Source organism: Hypoxylon fragiforme (assembly GCF_022984875.1).
Source record: "Hypoxylon fragiforme strain CBS 206.31 chromosome Unknown GGS25scaffold_6, whole genome shotgun sequence".
NCBI classification, from domain to species: Eukaryota; Fungi; Ascomycota; class Sordariomycetes; order Xylariales; family Hypoxylaceae; genus Hypoxylon; species Hypoxylon fragiforme.
This window is the reverse complement of record NW_026054761.1, coordinates 2475964-2494950: the sequence shown is the minus strand read 5'-3', so window position 1 is coordinate 2494950 and position 18987 is coordinate 2475964. Positions and strand designations below refer to the sequence as shown.

The following is an 18987-nucleotide window of genomic DNA, read 5'->3' as shown; positions in this document are numbered from 1 at the left end:
TTCTATTGCATACTGGTTGCATACTAGGTGTTCTATTGCATATGTGCTTATATTTAAGAGTGGGTCTAGGTACAGTACCCTGCATGCTACCCCCAACCTGCACGTCAATTTGTGGGGAAGCATTGCTTGTGAGTCGTGATTTCTACCTCCTCCCCCTCCCCCTCCCCCCTTTTTGAAAGTATCTACGTACCCGACTTCACTAACTCAACACTAACATCGGCTTCAAGTGCCATGCCATGTGTCTACATAGCACACACACACACACACACACACATCTACAATAGTATATACATCTTAGGCATAATGTATGTGCTTAAAGTATGTGCTCTGTCTACATAGTACTTGCAAAGACACGAACGCATCGTTACTGTCGAATAGCAGATCATGTTGATATTGAGATAATACCCTCCCACTATTCCTTGACATAATCATATCAATATTGGTTACAACTTCGTACTACCTACCTACATATCTTTACAAGTCTGAGGCCCTTTTTCTTTTCTCGCGGTATGTTCGGTCATCAACTTAAAAAGTCGAAATAGCACAAACGGCAGCCGTGAACCTTAAGGTGCCCAACTCGATTTCTATGGTTATGTCTGAGTCTACTATGTATATGGTGCTAACTTCTAATCCTTCAAGCCATATGTACGAGTGTTCACGGACAGAAACCCGCGGGAACATCCACCACTTTGTGTAACACCAATACCAAGTACCCCTATTTAAGGGGAAGCCGAGGAGAAGAGGCGCCGACGCCTTTTACGTGATATCCATCGTATTAGCGGTTCCTTTACCTCATAGGAAAGCCATTTCGTAAGCAAGTGTGTAATCCCTTTCTTGGAAACTCGAAGCTTTTAGGTTTCCACTGACATATCTGAACTTTTCAACATACGGTTCATGACCCTAGGCTCTGGGACTATATTCAACCTCCTTGTCACTTGCCTAGGCAATTCTATCCCCGTGGGGGTATGTCAGTATAAGACTATATTTTGTCAATGCTATTGCATGCTAGCCTACCCTTAAATCGTCCTCACCATACTAAATTCGCAAGTAGGTACATTAGCCACTCCTTTAGTAGTACCGCGTGTTGGACTCCGCAAAAAAATAAAAAAAAGCCATAAGCGTTGCATTAAGGACACGGGAAAAGCATGCAAGCAGCTGTCTAGCTCGATTTGAATCTTTTTCAACTCGTCACCACAAAACGAGTAATAAAAGGCTGATCCCCGTATGGCCGTTTCTTCGGCCGTACTGTCGAGTTACGTGAAACGACATGACCTGACTAGGTAGGTAGGTAATTCTGCCAGAGGAAGCAAAAAGGCTATTGGGTCTTGGTAAATGAATGATTTGAATTACATATGTAGGTTAGGTGTACCTAGGAAAAGCATGGTTATTCCAGCATCTTGTTATTTACTCGGCCCTACGTAGTTGGCTGGGGAAGGATCCCGGGAGTGCCAAACTGAGAAGCCAACATAGGACCGGAATACCTATCTTAGAAAAGAAGGAAAGTAGAGAACCTGGTCACCGTGAAAATCCCTGGGTTCTAATTATGTCGTACTAGCTACTAGGGAGGTATGTAGAAGCAACTTCTCCGCCTTGGCAGCAGTGCCAAACCACAATAGCCTACCTACCCTAGGTTAGATAACTACCAAGACATGTACCTGTTACCCATAGTCACTACAGAAATGAAGTATCCTATTGCGATTGCCTGATATCTAATAGATTCAGTTCCTTGAGTTGTGGCTGATGTTTGATGAATGGCCACATTGTATGCAATTGCTTGTCCCTATCCCTTCGTCACGCAGAGGGCAATCAGACCAAGACCTAGGAGAATCTCTAACTGTATACCCTTCTAACAACCAACAAGTTTCACTTTCACTGAAGGCCTTCAAGTAAGTTATGTACGAACGAAAATGGTATCTTCCGCAACTTTGTTTATATACGTGCCAAAGTTCAAAATATGCAAACCACCTTGGCAAATGCCCGTCTGTATGTACACCACCACCAACGTAGGAAAGCCAAAAAAATATATACACACTAGCCTCCATATCTCCTCGCATTGCCATCCATCTTGTAAAAAAATTCTTTTTTTTCCAAACCAGTTCGTAGACGGGATGTATTCCCCCCCCCCCCTAAAAAGCAAGCAGGCTCTCCACGTGCTTAGAAAGAGACGCCTCTTACGACTGCAAATGCAGCCAAGCAAACACTCAGATCTAGGCGCTGGTGGAAGCCGGAGGGCCACCACTCATGGAGCCGCTGGGGAATCCGCTCGGGATGGTGCCGTTTCCACCGGGGGCAGTTCCGTTGCCGCCGCCGCCGCCACCGACGGAGTTGCCGGTCGAGTGACCACCCTCAGCGTCGTAGTACGCAGCTGTGACACGAACGAGTTAGCGATCGATCCTTCCTTTTTTTTTTTTTTGCTCCTCGACCGAGAAGCCATGTCACATGTATGAGAAAAAAAAAAAACTTACCAATGGAATAGTAATCGTCCTCGGTGTAGTCAGCAGAGCCGTTGATGCCGATCTGGATCCAGGCGAACAGGCCGTCCTCGATGGAGTCGCCGAGGTAGACCCACTGCGGGAAGGGGTCGTAGGACTCGTCGGCCTGGAGGATGGACCACATGTCACCGTCGTTGGTCGTCAGCTCGACGGTGTTGCTGGTGTAGGGGGCCGTGGCCGCGACCTCGGCGCGCAGGTCCTCGGGCCAGAACAGCTGCCCGATGTGGCTCACGGGCGCGTCCCAGACGGAGATGGTGCCGTTGGGCATGACGGTCGCGTTGTTGTGCGACAGCAGGTGCGTGTGCACGGCGCGCCCGCTGTAGTGGCCCGGGAAGATGGTCTCGAAGCTGGCGACGCCGTCGGCGTCGGTCAGCTGGACGCCGCGGAGGAAGGTGGAGTTGACGCCGGCCTGGCCGGTGGCGTCGACGCCCGAGTAGACGCCCGTGGCGTTGCAGTTCCAGACGTCGACGGCGACGGCGGGGATCGGCGCGCACGTGTTGATGTCGATGTACTGCACCTCGAGGAAGACGTCGATGCCGTCGCACCACTCCGTCTCCTTGACGTTGGAGCGCATCTTCTCGCCCACGACGTAGTAGGGGCCCACGGTGATCTCGGGCGACAGGATACAGCTCGTGTTGGCGCTGAAGACCTCCTCAATCGCGGTGAACATGTTGTAGTCGTAGGTGGAAGACATGTTGTGGTTGACAGCCTCCCATGCCTGGAGGTCAGCGAGCGTGCGCTTGTTCTTTCTCGCGGCTGCAAAAAATGTGTGTTAGCACTACTTATGAGATACTTGTAAGGTAGGTTAGTCAGGATAGTTACTCACGGGCCTGGATGTTGCGCTTCTGGCGAAGGTTCTTGACGACTTCGGCACGTCGCTGGACGGATCGCTTGTTCAGGGCGGTGGCTGAGGCCGAGGTAGAGCACGATGCCAAAGATCGGGCACCGACCCTGGCGGCGTGGTCACGAGCGACGAGCTCGCGCTTCATCTTTCCTGCATCGTGATGCTCGCCGGGGTGGGCGACAGCGTAGCCTGCCAAAGCGGCGAGGCAGAGTTGAGAGATAGCAACCATGATGGCGATGGGTATACAGGAAGGATAAGCGATCTGTGGGTATCAAGAAACGACTGGATGGAAGGTGAATGCTAAGTGGAGGATGGGTTGGAAGTGAGTGAAGATCTTGACTTGAGCTGGCATGATGGGTGTCTTATAAGCTCATCAACAGAAAGTTTACTATAATGCTTGATTCTTTCTTCCTACTGGATCCACCCAATGGCCATTAAGGATCATCATTCGTAATGCGAGTAATGCTTCTGGGCGACTACGACCCAAGCCTGGAAGCCTCGGTGTCTCTCGTTGGTCCCTTGAAGCCATTCAACCAATGCTTGTCGCCTCGCGGTGAACGTTTTTGTTGGTGCCCGCTAGACAATGGCATTAGTTTCTAGAAATACCATTACGCGTCCCCTGTAGATTGCGAATATGGAAGAAGCTGAGCCTTGTTCTTGAACAAGCATTTACGGGTTCAGGGGGGACCTGGTCGGTCGATCCGCCAATGAGAAAGACGATATTTTTAAAATCTTCGGACGATTCGACGATTCTAGCCTCGTCACATTTCTTAGAGCTACCTAGAGCAGAAGGGTTTGTAACCAGATGTGGACAGTTGACGAATCAGACCCACATAGCATGATATCTGATGGATCTATACTCGCCGCCCCGGCAGTTATCATGCGTACGTAGTACCTTAACGATCCTTTCCGCCCCCTTTTTATTTGGGTTCTATCCTTTTAGTACCTGCATAAGAAACATTTTTCAATTCAATCTTGTTTTTGTTTTATATTTTATATTTGGACTACGTACGTTCTTCAAGTAGTATTACACTATCACCGTCATGGTAGGTAGCGTATTCAACATCCTCAGAAAACATTCAACAGAAACAACTTACCTATCAAGCACTTCAATGCTTATCTTTTCTAACCATACCCAGTATTTCGTACCTATCATTTCACTAGCCTACTATAGGTAGTTAGTTACCATCTGCATTTGCCAAAAATGGTGCGGACAAGGTGCGGAAGAAGTAGGTATGCTTAGTACGAATACCACGAAGATCAGTATTTTGGTTCACTACATAGCCATATGGATTGTTGTATATAACCTAGTGTGTTTTGGGGGTGGAGAGTTGAACACTACCTGATATGATTTGAAGAGCCTCACCTTCTTTGGTGGGTAAGGCTATGAACTGTGGACTGTCGGCTATGGGCCGTCAAATGCAGCTCTACTGTTGAAGCACATGACACAAATTAGCTTAAACTACCTACGTATGTAACTACACCTATTCTACTGCTACTATTACTATATATAGCAAACACGTGGGTTTCAGATACAACCTACCGAGCTTCCATTTCTAAATAGGTACTTATAGGCGATGCACGAAGTTGGGACTATACTCAGCTTATTACCGCGCAAGAGTCACAAGTGTATTAGTTTGAGAGAGGGGGGGAGAGAGCAGCTTTCAGAGTAACTATATACTGGCACCACAAAGCCTTGCTGTTTGATGCCTTGGCACTCACTTTTCAAGTTAGTGACGGAGATCTCATACTAGATAACGAAAGATGAGGTAAGGTACCCAGGTTAGTCAGTTCGTATATGCTTAAAAGTCCAGCCAAAACTGTCGCCGAATCCCTTCATTATATCCTTACCTGAGGTATCAAAATAGGTAATGTGAGTGCTATAACTTCGTATATACACCTTGTAGTACTACTATAACAGCACCCAGTACATCACTTGCTGCATATTCATTTTTTAATGACACCGAATATATTAAGACAATCATGACAAAAAACATTGAGCTTATCGTTGTCTTAGCATTGATGCATCAAGGTTATTGGGCTAAAAGAAGGATAAAGGAGAAAAGGGGCTAAGGAGTATTTGCCTCTCAAGACTACCGCAACATAGCGGCGAATAAGAGATTTCTTCTGGGTGCTTCGAAGGATCTCTGTCAGCAACAAGAGACTTTAGGGTGAGATTTGACGATATTGTGTAGGTATATACATGAAACATTGACTTTTCTGACAAAACATTGAATGTGCCTCTCCCCCCTATTAGTCGTATCTAGGTGGGCAATGGCTGGAATCGTGATACGGCACGTGTCTACTACTAGTAGTACCTAGGTTAGGTTACTAAGGTTAGGTAACTTAGGAGTTAGTTACTTACCTAACATTTAGTGTATTGTACAGTACTAACCTTAGACAGGACATAACTAACTACATATGTAGAACATAGAAGGAAGTCACTTGCCAACTGTTGGACAAGCTTCAAAGAAGGTGCCCCAGCCTTATGGGCTGATTAAGGCAATTGCCGTAGTTTAAGTTGGAGCTGGTAAAGCTGGCAGCTGGAGAGGTAAGTTGGGGGCCGTTGAGGGCCTAGGCTTTTTTTGCTAGCGGGGTTTTACGGGGCTCTACGGGACGGGGTTTCTCCCTACTTGCTTACATATATGGATGGACGTACTAGCTAATAAAGTGGAGATATTATGACTGTTTTAACTTTAAGAACATCAAGAAGGTACCTAAAGGTAAAGATGATGTAGATATTATGTAGCTAGTCACTGATAATGGGAGGATGCTTTCCTATCAGGTACCAAATCTAGGGCTCCATGTACCTACTAGTACTACAACATAACTAACAGTGTAGTTGGAAACATTTATAATTGTAGAAAATTGACATTTGGCACCGTTTATGTGTTATGCCCAGGCGCTACAAAGTAGGTACATAGTAGTTAACATTCCTTACATAACCATCTCGCATCGACGGATCACCTACCGCCCCTCGTCCGTCATCGTCCATCAGTTCAGTTGGCTGTTCCTGTTAATGCATGTGCCTGTGTTACATCGTCAAGGCAGACAGTAACTTTTTTTTTCTATGGAATTTTTTTTCTGTTCGTCGCTTTTTTTTTGGTTCTTTGCACCATCAATTTTTTTTCCACCGAATTTTCTCCATCGCCGATTTAGATACCACACTCGCTTTTACTTTGGTTCGTAAGTACCTGCTAAGTACTTGTATCTAACGTGTATCTAACGTTGAACCTTACATACTTACCACTACACTACCTAGTAACCTAGTAGCCAACCTTGAACCTTGAACCTTCCCATCCAAACTGCGGCTTTCCCCCCCACCTTCATCTCATCGCCCTTACTAACTGCTACCATTACCGTTGACCTATACTACCTACTACCACCTAACTACTCTTTCCAACAAGCCATATCGCGATAATCTACTCAAGCTAGCAGAGTAGCCTTCCCTTTCCCAATCCATACTCAAGCCAACCACTTAGGTATTCAAGGTTCTAGGTCATCCTTGATCAAAATGTAAGCTCATCCTCGCCATAAACGATTTGCTGACCCCCACAACCAGCCATACATACATTCATCATCCCAGGTATCAACTAATACTTCGAGGCTCACTGTAGGCACATTACCGTAAACGTGAACAACCCGGACGTCGAGGCTCAAGAGCTTCAACTCATAAACCTCGATGTCCCCCCCGATATGACCCTGGGCGACCTCCGAAGCTCCATCGAAGCTGAGGGCATACCCTCCCCTTCACAAAACATCTACCACAACGGCCAACTCGTTACCGATAATTCTAAGACCTTGCAAGAGTTGAATATTTCTGATGGAGATATGCTGGCATTGCATGTGCGGGACATGAGGGGCAACACCGGCGTTGCGCCTGCTCATCGCGAACCGCAGCCGCCGCAGCGGAGACAAGCCCCTGCCCTATCTCAAGATCCAGAGTTAATCCGCCTGCAAGTACTTGGCGATGCTCGACTGAGAAGTGAATTAGAAAGGGCGAACCCCCAGCTGGCTGCTGCCCTTGAGAACCCCTCCAGATTTGCCCAGATCTTCCGTCAAAGCGCAGATCAGCAGGAAGAGGCACGCCGAGCGCGTATGCGCGAAATCGAAGCTCTGAACAATGACGAGTTCAACCCTGATTCCCAGGCTAAGATTGAAGATATGATCCGTCAACAAGGTGTCATGGAGAACCTCCAGAATGCCATGGAGTACAATCCAGAGTGTAAGAACTATAGGCCCCGATTTCGAAAGTTGAATCAACTGCTAAATAATGCTCTATAGCTTTTGGTCGCGTACACCTTCTCTATGTAGATGTCAAGGTAAACGGCGTAAAGGTGAAGGCACTAGTTGACTCTGGTGCCCAGGCTACTATCATGTCGCCAACTTGCGCTGAGGCATGCAACATAATGCGCCTCGTTGACAGACGATTTGCTGGAGTAGCTCGTGGTGTGGGGACAGCCAATATCATAGGCCGAGTGCATTACACCATGCTGCAGCTAGGCACGAAGCACCTCGCTGCAGCCTTCACTGTCATGGAAGGGAAGTCAGTAGACCTACTTATTGGGTTGGACATTCTTAAAGGTCATCAGGCCGTTATTGACCTCGTACGAAGCAAACTTATCATCCAAGGCGAAGAGGTGGATTTCCTTGGCGAGTCAGATATTCCGAAGGAGACGGAAGAGGCGGTCAACCAAGAACCAACTGTCCAGGGACCCGGAGGCACCACCATTGGTGCTAGATCTGGCGCTGTCACTGGCCCTCAGGCATCGTCAGCAGGCCCTTCCTCTGCCTCTGCGCCTATTGTATCACGACCAGCAGCTCCCATAGCTCGTCCCCCCCCACCACAGCCTCAGGCCCAACCTCCGCAGCGAACATTTCCGGAGAACGATATCAACACGCTGGTGTCTCTGGGGTGGGACCGACAAGCCGCGATTAATGCCCTGGAAGCCACCGGCGGTAACGTCGAGTTTGCCGCATCCCTGCTATTCAACAACTAGGCGCCTAGGCAACAGACCGAACCTGTCATCCGTATTTACTAGGTATACGAAAGACCTATCTACCTACCTACCTAGCTAGTTAAGATGCGGAAAGCATAGCATAGCAGCAGCAATACAAGCCCGGACTTTTGAGAGCAAATTTCGACATGGGGACATAGCAAGTAGAGGGCGTATTATGGGATAATGATAGAAAACACCTTTGCATTACTGTTTCTCCTGGAAGAAGAGGGTTTCACAGAGAGATCATCGAGCTAGGTATATAATTGCACTCTACAAATTAGGGAAAAATAAAAAAGGAACATTGAAAGTTCTGAACTTTAAGTCGTTACACATTAGAATTTTCTAGGATTCTATCTAGGGGTTTTGTCTATCTGCTGCTGTTGGTATGTTTCTAGCTTTGGTATTATGAATAGGTGCCTACCTACTACATACTGGGTACCTAGGTTTGTATGGACAGCATTCAGATACATACGATACAGAAATGCCTCCCTGTTAGCTACGTAGTACCCCTATTATTATTGTTATTATTAACGCAGCTTATACACGCAAGGCTTCAAAATAGCGCTCTCGTCCTGCGCACTCCTCTCCGCATCGATGAACTTGACGGGATTATTCCTCCTCGGCCCATGCCCAGCCCCAGCCCCAGCCCCACGAGCAGGAGGAGCAGGGGGTTCCTTTGTGTGATCAACGCACTTCCCGACGGTGGGCGCGGCGGCCTTGAGGAAGTGCATCTTGACGAACATCTTGTTCTGCAGGTCGACGTCGCCCTGCAGGACGAAGCCGCGCCTGCGCAGCGCCTCGACGAAGGCCGAGACGTCGGTCTCGTCGCGCTTGTCGTCGGCGCCGTCGACTTCGACGGCCAGCGCCGCGGCTTCTTCTTTCTCCTCACCGGCGCCCCCTTCTCCGTCCTTGGATTTGCCCTTTCTTCCGCCTGGTGGGGGGGCCTTTCGCCGGTTTCCGACGCTGTGGTCGACGGGCGCGCCGTTGCGGTTGCTTTTGCCGCCGAGGGGGCCGAAGCGGCTCTTGATCTCGGCGACCCAGAGCTCGCCCTTCCAGTGCAGGATGCGGTAGGCCTCCTCGACGAAGTCGAGCCAGTTGGTGCCCATGAGGGCGAGACAGAAGACGACGACGTTGACGCTGCCGTCGTCGAGGGGCAGGTTGGCGATGTCGGCTTTGGTGACGAGCGCGCTCGGGCTCTGCAGGTCGTAGCTGCGGATGTCGAGCTTCAGCTTCTTCTTCTCGGACTGCAGCGACTCGGCCAGCTTGGCGTCGCCGCACCCCAGGTCCGCGAGCGTGCAGACGTAGTTGGTGCGTGGTAGGGGAGCGATGCCGCCGGTGGGGGTGGGCCCGTTATTATTGCGGGATCGCTGGGGGGGCTTCTGCCGCCCCCGCAGCTTGATGTCCTTGATGTACCCGTCCACGGGGTTCTCCGGCCACACCTCGACTTGCCGCCGGAACCCCTCGTGGTACTCCTGGAACATCTCGGGGGAGTCCTGGAACAGCTCGAACGCCTCGGTGGATGGTTTGGTGTAGAGCGTCTCGTTGAGATGGCGGAACCGAGCCGACACGAGCTTTTCGCGCATCGCGGCTTGTAAGGGCGTCAATTTTGATGCTGGTGCCGGAGGGGCAGACACCTGGCTGGCTTTTCCTGCGTCTTTTCCTTCCGGGGCTTTCGAAGACTTCTTGTTCTTTTCGTTCTTCGCCGGTGCAGTGTCAGGTGACTTTTTACTACTGCCATCCGTAGGTTTGCCCTGATCAGCGGCCTCCTGACTTTCCAGCAGAAGCCTCGCCTTCCATAGCTTCTTCTTCTCCTTCAACGTCACTTTCTTCGGACGGTCTGTTGTTGGTTTGCCATCCGTGCCGCTGAAACCGTTTGCCTCACTACCACCACCCTGGCGCTTGTCAGGCCTGGGCCGCTTCTCTGATCGTCCTTCAATCACCCGCTCATAAAGATCTGCAACGTTGGAAGCGTTGACGTTTGGCCCAGATGGCCTCTTGCGCTTCTTCAGGTTGGGATCTTCCTGGTCGGCTGCTGCTGTTGGTTTCGCTGCTGCCGCCGCCGCTGGTTTGGATGCCACCACTGCTTTCTCCGGTTTTAGAGTGTCCGCAGACACTGCCCAACCGGGTACCGCAAACATATTTGAGAGTGTTTTAGAACAATTCTAATTTTAATAGCAATGCTCCTTTGGTTTACGTGAATGTGAACGTGCAAAAAGTTGATGTCTTTTAGTAAATACAAATATCCATGGATGAAAAAAAAAAAAAAGGTCCGTTAAGCTTTAAGAAAGTTGAAAAAAAGAATACTAGGTACTACGAAACTTTTTTGCAGGGATTAGTTAGGGTACCTAGGTACCTATGAGTATAGCGGGGTGATCCACAATACATAGCGCATAGCGCTATAGAATGATCACGTGAGATGGTCAAGCTGTAGTTACCTAGTAGTTAAAGTTCCATGTCAATATCCAAATCGTCTAAGTACATAGAAGAAATTAAAATAATTGCCGCTGCAACATTGAATATCTGATTCTTCAATAGTACCATCAAGGTCCATTTTCCAACATACTACTAGAGTTTAGAACCTACTCAGTCCTGTTGTGATTTATTTGGTCGTTTCATTACATCTGTTAACGGCGGCCACCCAAACGGCCACCCAATCTTTCAATCTACCCTATCGGATACATTGTAATAGGTCAATGTGGATAGACAGGTATCGTGTGGCAATGGTCCTGGTGAAGGAATCTTAAACCGAATCGACACGGCTACCCAGCTCCCATTTTAAGAAGAAGAAGGAGGAGGAAGAAAAAGGAAGATCGGGGCTTTCTACGTGGGATCGACTGTCACACGACAGTTGGGTAGCATACGACAATGCCTCCTGGGGCTGATATCAGTTGACTAACACTTCTTCGTCCATCTATTTGGATAGAATGAATGGGTTGTAGTCTGTAGGTGACGATATCGCAATTTTCCTATTTTCTCTAACCACTGCAGTGTGACATTGAATACTCCTGCGCACTGCTTCAGTAAACGCAGATTTCCCAGCTAAAGAGTTCATGTCCCTATCCGCTTCATCCTACCTAGGTAGGCATCAATAGCCTCAACGGTCTAACTTAATACATCATTGCAATGAGTCGACATGATGGGGCGCACCGGTGTACTTTACTCTGCATCTGCGCGGGGTCACGGGATAAAGCATCACATATCCTGCATTGCGAGACAGTGTCTCTGCTGTGGCAACGAGGCCCTGGACTCTGTTGTTGTATACGTACGGCTCATCGTCGTGGTCATGTTCGACGACTTCTGCTGCACAAGCAGCTTTGCCATGCGCTTTCTGCGTCAACCGGAAAGGGCTTGAGACCTGCCCTCCCGAGACACGCGGGTAATGCTTCCATGCCCGTTCTTTGCTTTACGCAATCTAAGTTTGGTGTCTAGTTTCGAGTTGCGTTGAAAATGGCCCATGATAAGGCTTGACTACCCTCGGCACGTTGACCTGATGATGTTATGCCGCGTACTTCACGAAGCCGTGGAATGAAACACGAACATGCATCAAAGCTTCAAGCCATAAACAATCCTCTGATCTCTGAGGAGTGGGATTATCTTTGCTCACAGGCTCATATAGGTATCTGAAGGTGGCGGGTGTCTCTCCCACACGCTCTTTAGGATATCACATCTGCCTCGGGTCTCATGTGAGAAGCCAGAGACGTTTGTGCAGCTGGCTACACAAGCGAGCGAGCTTACTCTTCAAATGTTGTTATAACTGTCTGGATGTGCAAATTTGATGGTCGGCCAACAAGAAGTGGCCTATATGTAGGACGATTTGTCGTTACTGCAAAAGATGTGCGTTTTCGGTATCACGGGTGAACTGTGTCAGCGATTGGCTCTCCGAGGTCAGTTTCTGGGGGAGACTCAAGTTGCAGGGGGTGGATGCCCAGTTGCGCGCACATACCAGATGTCGCACTTCGATCTACCGTAACTTGAGCGACTGTGGCTGTATGCAGCTTCACGGACCCTACTACATATACCTACTACATATACCTACAAGGTAGGTAGATATCTGATAGGTACCTACCCAGGTACTATCTAGCAGCACTCTTACCATTCTTACCATTCTTACCATCCCCGTACAGTACCTGCAAATCCCATACGATACAGGGGATACAGCATTCGGTTACGGCTACTACGGCATTTTGACTGCTTCATTCCCGCAATCATACTGCATACTACCTACCTACTACCTACTTGCTTGCTCAGCTCAAGGAATAGGGTGGTAAGAAATATGAGGGCATTTTCTTAGTCGCCGACGAAGCCATACCTACCTAGATACCTAGTCCAATTGAAGAACAAACCCGTTTGTGTATGGCCTGTTGACTCTTCAACTGGTACGGGGTCTTCCTTGTCGGTTTGCACCTTACGGGCTTCCATTTCCATCTCCGTTTCCATTTACATACATTCTCACCGCACACTCCCAAGGATCCAAGCTGGTCAAAATGTGCCTCAAGTTAGGTATGCTCTAGTCTTGGAGTAAGTGGATGACGGTCAGTTTTTATAGTCTAGGATTGGATCTATTATTGCAGCCGGATCTAATTCACAGGCATCTCACTCCACACAAAAGCTGAACTAGATTGGATATGTCCAATAATGCTACAGGATTCGAGTCTCGCCGGACCTCTTACCAGGCCTCGCCGAGACCTATGAACTAATCCACTCTTACCAGCGCATATCATCCTTGTCAGGATTCCGCGGATTGCCTTCTTATTGGTACTCTCATTGCCAATATCTATTTAAACCCCACTACTCCCAAGCCCCCATTGTCCCCCCCATCCCGTGTTAGTAACATTCCGTTGAGTATGTATAGCTATTCAAGATACCTATATATTAGTAGGTAGGTATTCAACATACTTGGTAATAATATTATACTACCGTATTTCTATAGCATCTCCGCTGAATATACATCCCATCCCGTCTTGGCCTAGGCATCGCCACCTACACCACCTACCCTCAGTTCATATTTCCCATGTCACACCTTGTCCTACTCTTATGAGGGTTGACTCCCCAATTATCCACGCCAACAAGCATATTCCGATCCCAATTTGTTACACCAGATGTTTCACGGGACGATATAAGCTATATGGGAAGCAGGTCGTGTCATTAATCTCGCCGTGTGTTCTGAAAGTACATAACCTAGTATTCTCACATCCGCATTGAAGGCCTCATCCTATCCTACTAGCCAATCTAAACCGCCGGAACCATAATGCCATAACTCGTTTCTGGCACTCAATTCTTGGGTAGACAGGGCATCGAGGGGCTGTCATATCGTAGGTGCTATTCGCGTGGAACAACCGGCAAATCCTGGACTGGGAGCATGCTCGGCGCGATTCTGTAGTCGGTACTCTCCTAGACCCAAATCGGGCCTACCATCCAAATACCATGTGACAGCTTGACACTCTTTAAATCGCAAGACCGCAGCACAATCAACTCCAGGGTTACAGCCCCAAAAATTTATATTACGTGGCAACCGGGCGGTTCATCGTGATGGATTCTATAGACGAGCCGTCTGGCGACGGTTCTACGAAAACTCAGCCTCAGCTCGCTCGACCACCAACGCCAGAAGAGAAGGATGACGATAATCCAGAGACCAAAAAACCTGTCGTCCGGAAGCGAACCAAAACAGGCTGTCTTAGTATGTAGAAATCCTCCCCTGTTACCTTGACTGGACTTCCTGGTCTCTGCGCTGTGCGGGCTAACTATCGCCAAGCTTGTCGAAGGCGTCGAATAAAGTGTGACGAGGCAAGGCCGACATGTGCCAATTGCTTGAAATCGAAACGGCAGTGCGATGGGTATAATCAACGAGTTGTTTTCAAGGACCCCCTCGGCGCATTCTCCAACGCCTCGTTTGGGCCGATTCATTTTCCCACGCCGTCTCCTCAGGCCTTGGTAAGAGAGCAACAGTTATCGGCAGCGCAGCAGAAAGCTTCATCTCAGTCTTTGCCGATAATCGCCCCTAAACCTCCACCTGTAGGATATCATCCGCTTTCGGGAATTCAGTTTAGTCATGCCTATCCAGGGCCGGCTGGACAAACTACATCGCCTCCTTTGAACTTTGATCCGAGCGGGTTTGAGGCCCAACCCGGGCCGTCAAAGTATAGGTTCTTTACACCGACCACTGTCGAGGCATTCTCTCAAACCCAATGGAGGCAAGATCCGCCTCCGAATTTTGGTGATCAGTTTGCAGCGGTCACCTCTGAGGATCTTGCCCAGAATGTCCCCCCTATCCCTATTATACCGCAACAACCAACCAACAGTTCTCAAATAGACAAAGGCAAAGCTCGTGCCGAGATCGAAATACCAGTCCACGCTCCAGATATTTTACCTGAGGATGTGGATTGGGAATATCCGGTATCAGACGATGAGTCTATGGCGGAGTCAGATGATGTGCCGATTAATGAACGGCGCACTTCCCTTGACTTCAACGAGCTCGGAGTCGTCGCATTCCAGCAACCCTATGACAGGTTCGAGACTCAAACCAGAACGTTCTCGGCCTTCGCGCCCGAGAATCTCCTCGCAACTTACGAGCCGTCGCCAGCCAATTCGCCTCTAAACGATAAACGCATAGCAGCCGTATTTTGGCACTTTGTGAACGTAACCGGACCCAGTATATCTTTGTATGAAAGGCATCCTTTTGATCCCTCCTCGATTTTTGAGGGGCAACCTATACCGAGGTCCTTCCAGCATATATGGACCTGTAAGTCTACTACGTGATCTGCGCCAGTTGCCTCGACTAACATGTGCAGATACATTTCCAATTTTATCTTTTACTCACCCAGCTCTACTGCATTCTATACTTGCCATCGCGAGCTTGCAGATCGCAAAACTACAAAGTGTGCCGCCGACAGCGTCCCTCAAACATTACCACCTAGCTCTGAGAAGAATCGCACGGAACGTCAGTCGGCCGAACAGGCGCGCCCAACCGTCGAATCTAGCGGCGACATTAGTACTGGCGTTTTACGAAGTATGGAACTCGGATCACGACAAGTGGAGCAGGCATCTGCTGGGCGCGAGGCTGATCATCAAAGAAATACCGTATGCCGAGATGACTCGTACCATGATGAGGATCAAAATACAACAGAGAATGCAGGACCTGCAACAGCCGCCAATGGATGCTTTCGGGATGTTCGCTTCATACGAAGATTCCAGCCCCTTAAATAAGGACTGGGACCTCATCAACGTACAGCTGCTATCCACGATAATGGGCCGCGAAATGACGTACGAGGAGCTGGGCATGAACCTCGATGACCAAGGCGCGTTTCACGGGTCGAGACATGAGTTCACGGAAAAGGATATGGAGAGGTATGAGCAACTGAGCGACCTGTTCTGGTGGTACTGTAAGATGGATGTTTACCAGAGTATCTTGGGTGGAACCCGACTTTTGTAAGTTTCCACACATCTTCTTGCGGACAGGATGTGGTATTGTCTTACTAACAACAAAAATAAAGCTTGGAATACAACGCATGGGCTCAATGCCCCCCTAGAGCGCCGATAGGCCGACTCGACGCTGTGTAAGTTTATACTATAAGACTAACCCTCTTTTGCGCCAATGTAATTCTAATTATTTGTTGTTAGATATGGCACCTACGACCACCTAGTCCTTCTCCTCGGCCGCCTAGCCAGTTTCACATCCAAAGACCTAAGCCGCAAACGCGAAGTCCTAAAAGCGAACGGCCCCGGACGCGGCGGTTCGCCGGGCATGTTCCCAGGCATGGTGCCCCGGCACCCGGAGCGCGTCACCGTACCAATGGGCTTCACCCCACCCCGCGAGACATCGCCGCCTGCCGACGGACCCGGTGCCGAGCCCGTGGACATCGACACCAAGACAGCGGACGCGTACCGCGAGTGGGAGGAGATCGAGCAGGCGTTCGCGGCGCTGCGGGAGCACTTCGGCCCCGAGTTCGAGCCGCTGGGCGCGGACGTGTACCCGGCGAAGGCGACGCCCTTCGGCCGCGCCGCGCATTACCGCACCTACTCCATCGCCGGCATCTGGATGAACTACTACATGGGCCTCATCGTCCTGCACCGCGCCCACCCCACCATGCCCCCCGTCGCCATGGTCGCCGCCGGCATCTCCGCGAGGACGACGGCGCCGTACTGCTTGGAGGTCGGGCGGATTGCGGCGGGGCTCGAGGAGAATATAGAGCAGCTGAGCAGCGTGAGCACGCTGATGGCGGCGGCGCTAATCGAGTGCTGCTTTCCGCTGTTTGTGGCGGGTATACAGGTGAGTACCCTTTTCCCCTTTTATAGCGCCTGAAACTCACACTCCACAGTACCACGACAACCCCCAACGGCAATGGCTGATCCAACGCCTCCACGACATCGCGCGCCTGACCGGGTGGCAGTCCGCGCGGCAGATCGCCGTCGGCTGCGAGTCCTCGTGGACCAAAGCCGCGCAGCTGGGGCGCGGCCCCCCCTACACCCGAGCCGTGAACCTGAACCTCGACCCCCCGGGCTCCGTGTGGGTGGTGGCGAGGCGCATCGACAAGAGGATCCAGGAGGTGGAGAACGACGACACGAAGATCGTGCTGGCCAAGGGCGAGAAGGCGTCCTACGCGATGGGGCTGTTGGCCGTCGAGCATGATCTGGAGAAGCTGGATTTGGAGACTAGTGAGAGGGATAGGCGGTAAGATGGGGGGGGGGGGTATGGGTGTGGGGTTGTGGTTTACGTTTTTTTTTTTTTGTGTGTGTAGGATGTAGGATTAGATCACGGGTGGGTGGGCTGGCTTGTTCGTTGATGTGAGTGGGGCGGATGGAAGGATGGAAGAGTAGGATTAGGATGATGATTTGAAGAGAGAGACGAAAAGAAATGAGAGGAAAGGAAAGGAAAGGGGGCGTGGTTAGTCCGGTTAATGCGATGCTATATGATTAGGTGCTAGAGTTATGTAGGTAGGTAGGTAGATAGGTAGGTAGTAGCAGGTGCTTGTATGGATTAGATTTTTCATTTCATCAGGAGTCAAAAAGAAAAAAAAGGAACGGAAAAAAATATACCAAGGATTTGTTTCTGGTCCGTCGCATATGGAAAAAAATATGTATATACTCAAAAACTTAGCTAGGGACGAGGGGGGATATGATAATTGTTAGTACGAGATAGTTGCATTGATCATGTAACACGTTTATTTCTTCTTCATGATATTATTGACCAGCTTTAAAGGGTGCGTAGCTAGCTAGCTGGCCATCAAGTCCAGTCAGTGCCTAAGAAGGGTTGAGCTACTGAGATGGTAGGTAGGTAAACATTCCATTTGACCCCCTTTCTCATCTTCTAATCGTGCTTTGCTGCTGTCATGTCATAATTCTGTAACAAGGTTTCCTCTCTATACTAACTGCACCCTTAATTCGCAGGTAGTCTTTCGACGACCTTGGCCATTTCTTCGTCCGTGTATATCCTGAAGCCCCGCTCTTTGGTAACGCTCGCTAGCTGCACGTTCTTAGAGTCTAACTTCTCCTCCATCACCTGCTTCAACGTTTTTAGGACTAACGTCTCTGCGTCCTCGATTGTAAGGGACTGTGTTGGGGTCGTAAGTTAATAGTGTCCATGGATACGTGCATGTATATATATGGATAGACAAAGAAAAAGAAAGGAGAGACTGACCTTGTGGTACTCATTCTGCAACTCGGCCTGGGCACCCTCGCTTCCAGAGCCAATAGCTTTGGCGTCGTATCGGTAGAAGGTGCCACTAGGCTCAGCGTGGTAGAGCTGAGGGCCGTCTTCGTCGTAGCCGGCGATGAGGAGGGCGACGCCGAAGGGTCGGCTCATGATGCTCTCCTCGCCATCGGCGCTCTCGCCGAAACGGAGGGCCAGGTCGCAGATGGCCTGGGTGCAGCTCTCGACGCGCAGGTTTTCGTTGTAGTTGAACGCATGGCTCTGGCACTCGACGCGGGCGTGCTCGACCATGCTGCGGGCGTCGGCCTGTAAGCCGGACATGGCGCACCCGACATGTCGGTCGATCTCGACAATCTTCTCGACGGATGACGTCTCGAGCAGGGTAGACGTCACACGCTTCTCCACGCCTAAGACCACACCCTCGGACGTTGCGACGCCGATGGCCGTCGAGCCGAGCTTGATAGCCTCGAGGGAGTATTCGACTTGGAAGAGACGGCCTTCCGGGGAGAAGGTACTGGAACATGGAGTTAGTATTCTGCGTACATAATCCTAGGTTGGTTGGCAGAGTGGAGGGGCGGATGGGTAGCTTTTGAGAGGGAGGGCGGCCGTACTTGATACCCCGGTCTGTTTGCGATTAGCTACTGACTTGAAGGGATCCAAGTTTGGGATATGCTGCCTTACCATATTCAGATCTTGCCATAAACATCTTGAAGGATTTATGAGGGTTCCTTGTTATGAAATTGGATTTATGGTGGTATTATGATCGAGGGGCGTAGAAGTAGGCTTGGGAGTAGGAGTAGGGTTGATAGTTGAGAGGACGAGGTTGCTAGTAGGTATTGTACAGTGCAATACAATAACTAGTTAATGGAAGGTACAGAAGCTCTCGTGCTACTAGAAGCTTGCTGCTCTCAAGGCTGCTACCGTTTACGCAGCTATGGATTGGATTGGTAGCGGTTAAAAAAAGCTTTGACCACCATGCTTCAACATCTTTAACTTCTTAATTAA

At 49.7% G+C, this 18987-nt stretch overlaps 4 protein-coding genes across 4 annotated transcripts; 1 reads left to right on the top strand and 3 right to left on the bottom strand.

Moving 5' to 3' along the window:
• Positions 1–1607: 1607 nt before the first annotated feature.
• GGS25DRAFT_337858 (aromatic compound dioxygenase) lies at positions 1608–3969 on the bottom strand. The gene is made up of 3 exons (XM_049257946.1): positions 3319–3969; positions 2466–3248; positions 1608–2365 (listed from the first exon to the last, which is right to left on the bottom strand). Exons 1-3 carry the CDS (start codon positions 3563–3565, stop codon positions 2208–2210), a joined length of 1188 nt encoding a protein of 395 aa, XP_049115916.1. The 5' UTR covers positions 3566–3969; the 3' UTR covers positions 1608–2207.
• A 4603-nt stretch (positions 3970–8572) lies between these two features.
• On the bottom strand, positions 8573–10608 carry GGS25DRAFT_337750 (methyltransferase-domain-containing protein). Its single transcript, XM_049257945.1, has 2 exons — positions 8762–10608; positions 8573–8707 (listed from the first exon to the last, which is right to left on the bottom strand). The coding sequence occupies exon 1, from the start codon at positions 10472–10474 to the stop codon at positions 8864–8866; it is 1611 nt and encodes a 536-aa protein (XP_049115915.1). The 5' UTR covers positions 10475–10608; the 3' UTR covers positions 8573–8707; positions 8762–8863.
• Positions 10609–13702: 3094 nt separating this feature from the next.
• On the top strand, positions 13703–17535 carry GGS25DRAFT_337591 (uncharacterized protein). The gene is made up of 6 exons (XM_049257944.1): positions 13703–14013; positions 14089–15075; positions 15125–15761; positions 15827–15889; positions 15954–16602; positions 16652–17535. The coding sequence occupies exons 1-6, from the start codon at positions 13866–13868 to the stop codon at positions 17006–17008; spliced, it is 2841 nt and encodes a 946-aa protein (XP_049115914.1). The 5' UTR covers positions 13703–13865; the 3' UTR covers positions 17009–17535.
• On the bottom strand, positions 17472–18947 carry GGS25DRAFT_496218 (nucleophile aminohydrolase). Its single transcript, XM_049261507.1, has 4 exons — positions 18664–18947; positions 18594–18606; positions 17971–18496; positions 17472–17883 (listed from the first exon to the last, which is right to left on the bottom strand). Exons 1-4 carry the CDS (start codon positions 18686–18688, stop codon positions 17710–17712), a joined length of 738 nt encoding a protein of 245 aa, XP_049115913.1. The 5' UTR covers positions 18689–18947; the 3' UTR covers positions 17472–17709.
• Between the last annotated feature and the right edge of the window lie 40 nt (positions 18948–18987).

Bases quoted from the DNA above. Each gene is read 5' to 3' on its own strand.
- GGS25DRAFT_337591 (XM_049257944.1), top strand. From the start codon at position 13,866: ATGGATTCTATAGACGAGCCGTCTGGCGACGGTTCTACGAAAACTCAG. The intron at 15,076-15,124 runs GTAAGTCTACTA...TAACATGTGCAG, and splicing joins CTTCCAGCATATATGGACCT to ATACATTTCCAATTTTATCT. The intron at 15,890-15,953 runs GTAAGTTTATAC...ATTTGTTGTTAG, and splicing joins ATAGGCCGACTCGACGCTGT to ATATGGCACCTACGACCACC.
- GGS25DRAFT_337750 (XM_049257945.1), bottom strand. From the start codon at position 10,474: ATGTTTGCGGTACCCGGTTGGGCAGTGTCTGCGGACACTCTAAAACCG.
- GGS25DRAFT_496218 (XM_049261507.1), bottom strand. From the start codon at position 18,688: ATGTTTATGGCAAGATCTGAATATG. The intron at 17,884-17,970 runs GTCAGTCTCTCC...ACCCCAACACAG, and splicing joins TGCAGAATGAGTACCACAAG to TCCCTTACAATCGAGGACGC.
- GGS25DRAFT_337858 (XM_049257946.1), bottom strand. From the start codon at position 3,565: ATGGTTGCTATCTCTCAACTCTGCCTCGCCGCTTTGGCAGGCTACGCT. The intron at 3,249-3,318 runs GTGAGTAACTAT...CATTTTTTGCAG, and splicing joins GAAGCGCAACATCCAGGCCC to CCGCGAGAAAGAACAAGCGC. The intron at 2,366-2,465 runs GTAAGTTTTTTT...TTCGTGTCACAG, and splicing joins GGACGATTACTATTCCATTG to CTGCGTACTACGACGCTGAG.